The 9934-nt window shown below is 60.7% G+C and overlaps 1 protein-coding gene and 1 non-coding gene across 2 annotated transcripts; both read right to left on the bottom strand.

Annotated features, from left to right (window-relative positions):
• Positions 1-292: 292 nt before the first annotated feature.
• Positions 293-9743, bottom strand: NOP53 (NOP53 ribosome biogenesis factor). Its single transcript, XM_061173044.1, is given in 13 exon segments — positions 293-353; positions 450-526; positions 1281-1347; positions 1577-1752; positions 2483-2686; positions 2758-2862; positions 4142-4237; positions 5375-5445; positions 5795-5994; positions 6637-6745; positions 8588-8652; positions 9417-9716; positions 9718-9743. Coding segments are annotated over 13 exon segments (1557 nt in total).
• Positions 1132-1242, bottom strand: LOC133079207 (small nucleolar RNA SNORD23). Its single transcript, XR_009698089.1, has one exon. It is a non-coding gene; the product is annotated as a small nucleolar RNA SNORD23 (small nucleolar RNA).
• Positions 9744-9934: the final 191 nt, after the last annotated feature.

The raw sequence follows: 9934 nt of genomic DNA, 5'->3' as shown, positions 1-9934 counted from the left end.
GGGGCTCCAACATCTCGCGGCAGCTACAACCTGGGGACAGAGGGGAGGCTGAGGGTGGATGGGGGGGTGGGGCCCCACATCCTCATCCACGTGACACCCCCTCTTCTGGTTTGGGCCCTTCCATTTCCCCTCAGGGACCCTCCCTGGCCTGACTCTGGGGTCAGGTGGCTCTGGCAGGCTGACCCTGTCCCAGGCCTGGCCAAGGGAGCATCGCTCCATCACTGGCCACGGCGACCGGGTCTGGGAGGGCCCCGGGACCGCTGGGGACCACTGGGGAGAAGGGGAGTGCCACTCACTGGATCTCGCGGAACGCCCGCTTCTCCACCAGCTTCACTTTGTACTTGCGCTTGAACCTGGGGGAGGGAGAAGAGAGCAGTCGGCGACCTCAAGCCCATCCAGCGCGGGAAGGTTCCCGATGCCCGCCCCGCATGGCAGCCCCCGGCTCTCACTTGGCTCGCTCCCGAGGCTCGATCATGTTTCTCCTCTGGAAGCTCTTGAACCGGTCACGGAGGATGTTGCCCTCAGGCTGCGAGACACGGACAGGGAGGCCTCAGCGGGTGCCAGGCAGAAACCCTAGGGCCCTGACCGCTCCACAGGGTCCAGTGGAGGGGGTGGGGGTGGGAGTCAGCCCCGCAGTCCCCCCATTAGCCAAGGCCCCCAGTCTGGCCTCACGTACACCAGGGGCTCAGCCTGGCCCTGAGCTCATGGGGTGACAGGTACTGAGCCACGGGCCGGCCCTGAGCTGGGTCTGGAAGCAGCAACAGGAAGGAGGCTGGAGAAGGGGGAGTGGGCGTGGCCGGCAGAGGAGCAGCAGGGGCAAAGGCGGGGTCAGAAGAAGGGTGCGCGGTCGGCCCACTAAAGTACAGCTGGCTGGAGCCCCAAGGCGCGCCAGACCACACAGAGTCCGTGGCTGTGTGAGGAGCTGGGGGCACTGGGGAGCCACAGCAGGTTCTGAGCGGGGGAGGAACAGGGTCTATTTTGAGCTTTAGGAAGACCCCTCTGGGACTGAAGACGCTGAGAGTGGGGGCCGGAGACCAGGGGCTAGAATGCGACCTGGCCAGGAGGAACGGTCTTCTGAGGGCCCCAGGCTCCAACTATCCATCACTTGGCCCCTCACCCCCGGGGACCCCGTGCCCTCAGCCCCCAGGCATCAGCCCAACCAGCCCAGCCTGGGGGCAGCCATGATGTCGCCCATAGTCCCTGGGGGACGTGGGGAGCAAGGATGGGTATCATCACCAGGCACGGGGGTCTCCCCTACAGCACCCCAGCCACACAAGTACCTTCAGGGTCCTGAGTGAGTCAGACAGCTCCGAGCTGAGCTGCACGTCAATGTCGGGGTCCTGATACCTGGGGAATGCGGGGCGTCCGGGGAGGGGGTGGTCAGCCTGGCCCAGGACACAGGGCCAAAGACCCATCTTGGGAACAACAGGCCGGGCAGTGGGGTTGAGAACACAGAACTTTGGGGGAAAGAGATGGTCTCCCAGCAGGGGCCCAGGCGGAGCAAAGATAGGAAGGCGCCAGATGGGGGATTTGGACCCCTCCCGGCCTCCCAGGGAGCCCCCAGCCCGGGCCTCACTTGAGCCGCCCCAGCCGGCGGGGTCTGTCCGCCTCTGCCAGCCGCTGTGCCTGCCGCCGCTCCCGCTGTCGAGCCAGCTCTGCCAGCCGCCGCGCCACCTGCGCCTTGATCCCGCGCAGCCTGAAGACCTCCTGGTGCCGAAGCCGGGCGGCCCGCACCGCAGCCTGCTGCACCCTCTGCGGGGATGGGCGAGGTCAGGGGCCAGGCCGAGCACGATCCGGCCCCGGGGCGCCTTTCCTGCACCTGCTCCCAGGTCACAGCAGCTGTTTCTCCACAGCGCTTGTTTTCTTTTTTTTTAAAATAATTTATTTATTTGTTTTTGGCTGCACTGGGTCTTTGTTGCTGCGCATGGGCTCTCTCTAGTTGCAGCGAGCAGGGGCTACTCTTCATTGCAGTGCGCGGGCTTCTCACTGTGGTGGCTTCCCTTGTTGCGGAGCACAGGCTCTAGGCACACGGGCTTCATTAGTTGTGGCTCACGGGCTCTAGAGCACAGGCTCAGTAGTTGTGGCGCACGGGCTTAGTTGCTCCACGGCATGTGGGATCTTCCCGGACCAGGGCTCGAACCCGTGTCCCCTGCATTGGCAGGCGGATTCTTAACCACTGTGCCACCAGGGAAGCCCAGCGCTTGGTTTCTGAACCAACCTTCCTTACACGTTTTTCTCTGTCTGTGGTTCATAAACCCTCCCCACCCCCCACCCGAACATCACCACCAGGGCAGCAGGCCTGACCTGGCGTGTTCCCCGCTCCATCCTCTGAGCCCAGAGAGGCACCTGGAGGATGCCAGGAACTAGGTCTCAGCTGACAAAGCAGCTTCAAGGATCCCAAGCAGTCCAAAAAAGCAGGCTGCCGAGAGGAGAAACCAGGCTGCGGGATCGGGCAGAGCAGACGGGAGCCCACGGTGCTCACCAGCATCCGGGCAGCCTTCTCCCGCCGCCGCCGCTGCTCCGTCTTCTTCTCCGCGGAGGCCGGGCGGGCTGCTGTGGGCGAGGCCTCTGCTCGCGTGGCCCGGTCCCCTCCAGCCTCGGGCCCCTCGTCCTGGCCCTCGCCCGGCTCCCCTTCCCCGTCCGACTCCTCCAGCAGCCCCTGGCACATCTCCTGGAAGGCAGACTCCTGGGGGGAGGGGGCGGGTCAGGCGCAAGGCAGGGAGGGGCGGGGAGGCTGGGCGCACGGCCTGGGCTCACCTGCGTGGCCGCCGGCTCCGAGGCCGGAGGGGCCAGCCGCCTCTCCAGCTGCGCTGCTGCCTTCTGCCGCCGCAGCTCCACCTCGTGGGCCGCCCGGAGCAGCGTCTGGGAGGGGGCGGGGACGCAGGTGAGGACCCAGGCCCTGGAGGCCTCTCCTGGGAGTTACCGGCCCGGCCCTCTTACCTCCCACCTGCACCTCCACCCCAGGGCTCAGCCCACCCCCCTCGACGGCCCAGGCGCCCCCTCCTCTCCCTGGCCTCCCTGCACCGGCCCAAGGGGGTTTCTAATCCCTAACCTCACGTCTGCTCTGCCCGTTCTTTTAAAGGACAGTCTGGTCTCTACACACTGCAGGGTTCCACTTCTAGGAAGTGCCCTGAACAGGCACATGCACACAGACAGGAAGAAGTGGTGGCTGCCCGAGACCAGGGGAAATGGGGAACTGGGGGGTAACAGCTGATGGGCATTAGGTTTCTTTCTGGGGTGATGAAAATGTTCTAAAATTGACTGTAGTGACGGCCGCACAACTCTGCATATACTAAACACCACTGAACCGTGTCGTGTAGGTGAGTGAATCACACGCGTGGAAATCGTATCTTGATAAAGCGATTATGTTAAAAAGGAAAGAAACAGAAAAAGACAGCATCTCCCGGTGAGCAACAGCCTCTGCGCGCAGCCTCCTCCGCCTGCGGCCGGCCTCGTCCTCTCAGTGTCTGGCGCAGCGCTGTCGGCTCCCACAGATGCTGGCCCCGGGAGAGGCACGCGGCCCCGCCCCGCCGGCTAAGAGTCTGCCTCACGGTGCACAACGCTGAACAGCATCCACAGGAGCACCCGCGTCTACTCAGGGACCTCGATTTCTCCCAGGACCCTCAGCTCCCAGAGGGCGGGGGTTCGTTCCCTCTCTGTTCGTGACATCTGTGCCCAGCAGATGTCTGTGAGATAAACACTGACTCTTGCCACCAGCTTTTCCTGTTGCTAAACTACCTTCGCCCTTGCACAAAGCTTACTCGGTCACACGTTTTGTTGCCAACAGTTGAAAGCCTTTTGCATTTATGTCCCACAGAGTTCCTGAAAGGTGCCACGGTCTCACCCATCTCTGGGCCTTTGCACATGCTGTTCCCTCCGCCTGGAACACCCCCCTTCCTTCCTCTCTTACCATAACAAACTGCCCCCAGTCTCAGCTCTGATGCCCCCTTCTCTAGCAAGCCCTCCCTGACTCCCAAGGCTGGGTCTGATGCCCCCCCGTGCCCTTCCATCCCACCCCTGCCCACTCTGGGTCATCGCTGTCTGGGACCAGGTCTGCCTCCCCGACTGCACCACGAGCCCTGGGAGGGCGTGCCGACCAAGTGGCCAAGCACCGACTGACAGGCCTGGCGGGGCGGCGTACCTGGTGGTCCTCAAAGGATGGGTTGTAGGAAGCTCCCGCGGGCGTCACCTCCACGGCAGGCGCCTGGGAGGGCTTGGTGTGGAGATGCTGCGGCCGCTGGAGGAGGACGAGACCAAGAAAGGGTAAGGCCCGGGAGCGCCATGACTCAAGCTCCGACAAGTGCTGGGACCCCGGGCCCGGGAGGCGGCAGAGGCCTCAACACGGCGCACGGCCTTCAAGCTGGGAGGTGCCTGCGGCATCCCGAACGATGGACAGCTGGTACCGCGGGCGCAGCAACCCCAGGACGAGCACGCAGGGACTCTGCTTGCCTTTCCTGAGTAGGGTCCCTGTCGCCAGAGCGGTGGGGAGGGGTGAGACTTGCAAAACCGTACGGTACGGTCACCAGGCCATCACTGAGATCGGCAGCTGTGCTCGGCAGAGGGCACAAGGTTCTACGTCTGTCAGCGCAGGACACCGCAGACAAGGGCTGACAGACACTCAGAGTGTAGCCCTGCGCCCCCGGGAGCTTGGGAGAAACGCAGGGCCCCGGGCTCACCTGAAACCCGCTAACCAGAACCTGTGCTTTAACAAACCCCCAGGGGCCCCGAGTGCACGCTCAGCTCTGAGTAGCATCTCCCCGTCTCGACTTGCCGCGTCCCTGCCCGGCCGGCCTCCACCCCAGCAAAGGTCTCCAGCAGAAGCCTGGGGGTCACCCCTGACGCCCCCTGCCCCCCCCCACAGCCAACTGCCCGCCAGGCTGGGTGCTTCTGCCCGAGGACTTGCCTTGGGGCACCCCCTCCACCCCCGTGCTGGGGTGCCCGCCCCCACCTGTCCCACCTCCTCAGAGCACCCCACAATCCCACCGCCCCCGTGTGCAAAAGCACTTACAATAAAAGCCCACAGCCCCAAGTGGGCTCCCCGCAGCCTTCTCCCACCCCCGACCAGCGGGCCTCCGCACCCTACAGCCCCCCCTCGCTGGAGGCTCTGCCCTCCCATCTCTGCAGGCTCGCTCGCTCCACCAGGTCTCCGGCCCCTTAGTACCATCTTACTTTCCAGTGAAGGTTTCCCTCATCTCCCTAAAGCATGTCCCACTGACCTGCCACCCTGGAGGCGGGACTGCCTGCCCGGCTCCAGCCAGTGGGTTCCCGGTCACAGGCCGGTCGGGCTCTGACGCTGAGTCTCCACGGCCTGAACGCTCCCCAGCCCCGGGCTCTGACCCCTATCACCCCGGACGCCCTTCTGACGAATTCTCACCTTCACACCTTTCTTCTTGGTCTGCTCCAGGAAAAAAGGGTCCTGGCGCTCCAAGGGCCGGTCCAGAGGGTCTGCGGAGGCAGCGAGGGGCGGCTGCTGGGGGAACATCGGGGCCCTGAGGGGCTCCCTCCCAGCCCTCCTCCCTTAAGATGGCACCGAAGCACTGACCGCAAGATGGCCCGGGAAGGACTGACTCGCAGACCCCAAAGGGCTTCGAATGCCAGGCAAAAGAGCACGGGGACGGGGTCCAGAAAGCAGAAGAGACCCAAGGCGGAGGGGCAGGAACCGGCCACGTGGAAAAGGGGAGCACGAGCGGGAAAACGGTGCCACTTCAAGACACCTGACTCTGCCGAAGACCCTCAAAGCAACACCCGCAGGGCGCCCCCCTCAGATACGGTGCGCGGCAGCAGGGACACTCACTGTCTTTGACCCAAAGGTCGTAGAAGGGCCGCTCAACCGTGTCCTGGGGCCCGGGCTTGGCTCTGGCCACAGGAGGGTTGAGGAGCCGGGCCTGAGCCCTGCGCGCCTCCCGGGGCTGTTCGCCCTGCTTTGCCAGCCTCTCCCATAGCTGCTGCTTCCGCTTGAGCTTCCTGGCGTTGGGCACCTGGTGGGCAAGGACGCTGGGCCGGGGAGAAGCGGCGCAGGCACAGCGGGTGAGGCGGGCTCCCCCTGCGCCAGCCAGGCATCCCAGCATCTCCTCCCTCCACAGGGGGCCTCCTCAGGCTTCTCCTACTCCGCACTCGATCCAGCAGCTTCAGAGACCATCTCCCCATGTCTGCCCCCAGCCCAGGCCTCTCTCCTGAGCCCCAGACCTGACAACACAACAGCCCCTGGGGCCCTTGCCCTGGATGTCTCCCAGGGACCGCACACACCATTTCAAAACCAACCTCAGCATCGCCCCACTGCCCGCCCCATCAGCCATCCACGCCCCACCCCCACTTCAGGGGTCAGTCACTAAGCCCTGCCTGACCCATCCCCTGGCCGTGGCTGCCCACCCAGCCCTCCCTTCCATCCCCAGAGCCCTCGGCCACGTCCAGGCCCACCCTCACCTGCCCAGCCACAGCACCCTGGCCCCAGCCTCACTGCCTCCAATCCGCTCTCCAAAGCGCAAATCCGACCCCATCCTCCCCTCCAGTGCACTTCACCTATCACCCTCCCTCCCCAGAATTCCTTTAGGGTCAGGAAGTGAGTAGGGCCTGCACAGAAGGGTGTGAGGCCAGAACCAGAGGAGAAGGAGGATCTGGGGGTGGTGGGACACTCACTCTTTGGGTGCAGGGACCTTGGATGTGTTCTCTAGGATGAGGTCGATCCGAAGGGGTTTCTTGAGAAGCAGCGACTTCTTCTGACCTTTGGTCCTCTTCTTGTTCAGCTCTGGGGGTGGGAGAAAGGAAAGAATTACGGCCTCAGGCCTCCTCACTACCCAAGACCAACTTCCCACTCCCCTCATTCCGGCTCCCCTGGAGACCTGCATCCCAGTACAGACCTGGAGGCCCCAGGCTGACCCCAGGCTCCCACCTGAGGAAAGAGGCCCCTGCAAGGGCAGGGCCCAGGGTGCCCAAGCTGTGACTCCCCACACCACACCCATTTCCTGGGCCAGCTGGAGGCAGCCCTGTGCTGGGGACACAGAGGAGTCAGACCCACAGCCCTGCAGACAAGGGGCTTCCAGAGGCAACAGGGAAGTGGCCACAGAACCATTAATGCTAACAAGGAAGAAAGCAGGTGGTCAGGCGACATGAGGCCCAGGGAGCTGGACTCAGGACCCAAGACGGCCGATTCTTAGCACAACAGAATTTTCTGCTTTTACTTCTAAAGTCTAATAGTAAAGAGAACTCTAGAACAAAACATACTAGGATGGAATCCACATCCTTCCATTTGCTAAGGGACCTCATGAAAGTGACTTTGCTCCTCTGTGCTGCCAAAATGAGGTTTAATGCCTACCTCACAGGATCAGGCGGAGATGTACTGGGTTGACTAAAAACGTCGTTCGGGGTTTGCCATAACACCTTACGGAAAAACCCAAACCAACTTTTTGGCCAACCCAATAATTGCAGCTGACCATTGAACAACATGGGTTTGAACTGCGGGAGTCCACTTATACCAGGATTTATTCCAATAGCAAATACTACAGGAACATACAATCTGCAGTTAGTTGAATCCACAGATGTGGAACCAAGGTATAGAGAGCCGACTACAAACCACACGTGGATTTTCGACCCCATGGAACGTCAGTGCCCCTGACCCCTGCACTGTTCAAGGGTCCATCGTATTTCAAGATCCCACAGCACAGTGATCACCCGTGAAAGCGCGCAATCGCTGTTATCCTTCCACTTTTTTTTTTTTTTTAAACCTAAAGCAGAATCTGTAACGACTTCCTCGCCTGTTCACCAGGGCAGCTCCCTGCCTTCCCCTTCTGTTCACAGAGCAGATCTCCTCACTTCTGTGAAAGTCGACCTCTTTAATACCCCTTCCTTACCTGCTCACTCAAAGACCGCTCTCCCCCAAGCGGTCCTTCCATTTCCCTTAGACCAGATCCCTTGACTGATCTCATACACGTTCATAAAAGCCATCCTGCTGTTACAGCAGCCTGACGTTTTGCTCATTAAAGCTATCGGCTTTCCCGTTAAAATGGACCCCTTAGCTTTGCTAGCCCCTCCTTAAAACAAATCGCTTATTCTTCATCTGTTTTTCCAGATATTGACAGTAAACCTTATTACTCACTGAAGCAAACCCTAACTTGCTTCTCCTCCACTTGTTTTAGAAGGTCCCGACCCTGCATTTTGGCAAATTAAAGCAAGCGGTCAAGAGGAGTCTCTTACCAACTTATTCAAGTTGATCCTTTCGTTCTCATTAAAGAACAAACATCTTATCGAGTAAAACAGGTATGATTCCTTACAGCAAGTCCTCGACTTGGTTTTCTGCAAATTAACAGAGACCTCCTGATTTATGATTATCTACTCAACAAGGCAGATCCCGACTGGATTCTCTGGGCATTGAGACCTCTCTGAAACCTCACAAAAAAAAAATGAGTTCTTTATGTTGGTCCCTAACTTGCTTTCTGTTCATTCCAGATCCTCTTGTTTATACAGTAAAGACCTTTTTTTGCAGGTGTTTGCCACCCAAGCCACGTCATTAACACAGATCCTTTCAGAGGCTGAGAGAGCCTCAATAAGGACTAATCATCGCCATACACCCGCCACAGAAACCCTTCCTCACCTTCATTCTTGGAGCCAGTGTCCACGAAGAAGAGTTTGTCATCGGGGGCCTCTGATATCAAGCCACTGGGAGATGGAAATTCAGAATGTCAGCCATACATGTGGGGGAGAGAAGCACGAAGCTGCGGAAGGAGCAGGTTTAACCTCTCCAGGCTCAGCTTTCCTGTTATACTCATTCAAGTACGATCTTCCCGCCTGGGACCCCTCCAGGCCAAAGCCCCTCCCTCCAGTTTGCAGAATTTACTCCTTAAAACGCACTAGGGCTTCACTGGTGGCGCAGTGGTTGAGAATCTGCCTCCCAATGCAGGGGACACGGGTTCGAGCCCTGGTCTGGGAAGATCCCACATGCCGCGGAGCAAATGGGCCCGTGAGCCACAACTGCTGAGCCTGCGCGTCTGGAGCCTGTGCTCCGCAACAGGAGAGGCCGCGACAATGAGAGGCCCGCGCACCGCGAGGAAGAGTGGCCCCCGCTCGCCGCAACTAGAGAAAGCCCTCGCACAGAAACGAAAACCCAACACGGCTAATAATAAATAAATAAATTAATTAATTAAAAAAACCCAACGCACTAAACTAGGCTGGGTGCATGGTACGTACTGATACCAGAAAAGTGTCTGTGGTTTACCTGGATTCTAATTTAACTGGGCGTCTTGTACCCGGTGACCCTATCAAGTCCCCCAGGCTGTCACCCGGAGTTCCCAGTCCATCCCCTCGGCTTCCCCAGCGGTGCCGGACAGGGGCTCCCAGGCCCCCGGAAGTACCCCCAGGCAGCTCGGCCTCGCACCCCGCCACACAGAACGTGGCCCAGCTGTCCGCAGTCCCGCCCCACTCACCCGCTCGTGCGCTCCTGCAGCCGCACGTCCTCCAGGAACTGATCGACCTCCAATCCCAGCGGCTCCTGAGCGAGCCGCCGCCAGCCCCGCTTCTTATTTCTTGGGCCTCGCCGCCGCCGCCTCAGCGCCGGGTCCACCGAAGTGGGCCGCAGCCCCAGGAAGCCGGAATTGGCCTCGCTTTTCGAGCACTGCCCGCCGCCACCACCTCCCTTTCCCACCGCCATCTTGTTAAAGGAAGAACTTTGTCTCTGGCTCCCGGAAATCCGGTTTGGGGCATGCGCGCGCCGAAATCCCGCCCCCCCGTGACCTACTTCCGGCGGCCGCCATCTTGGTAGGGTGGCTGGAGCCGCAAAGGGGCGGGGAGGCTACTATCTTGGTAAAGATAAATGGCTCCTCCCTCTTCTGCAGATTCCGGTCCGCCCCAGGTTGTAGGTTTGGGGCGCTAGCCCTAGGCGAAATACCTTTCCCGGCCACCTAGGAATACTTTTAAAATCTGAGTATCATTTTTAATTTGTTGA

Source organism: Eubalaena glacialis, chromosome 18 (assembly GCF_028564815.1).
Source record: "Eubalaena glacialis isolate mEubGla1 chromosome 18, mEubGla1.1.hap2.+ XY, whole genome shotgun sequence".
Lineage (NCBI taxonomy): Eukaryota > Metazoa > Chordata > Mammalia > Artiodactyla > Balaenidae > Eubalaena > Eubalaena glacialis.
Note: the sequence above shows the minus strand (reverse complement) of the source record. Positions and strands in the feature narration are given on the sequence as shown.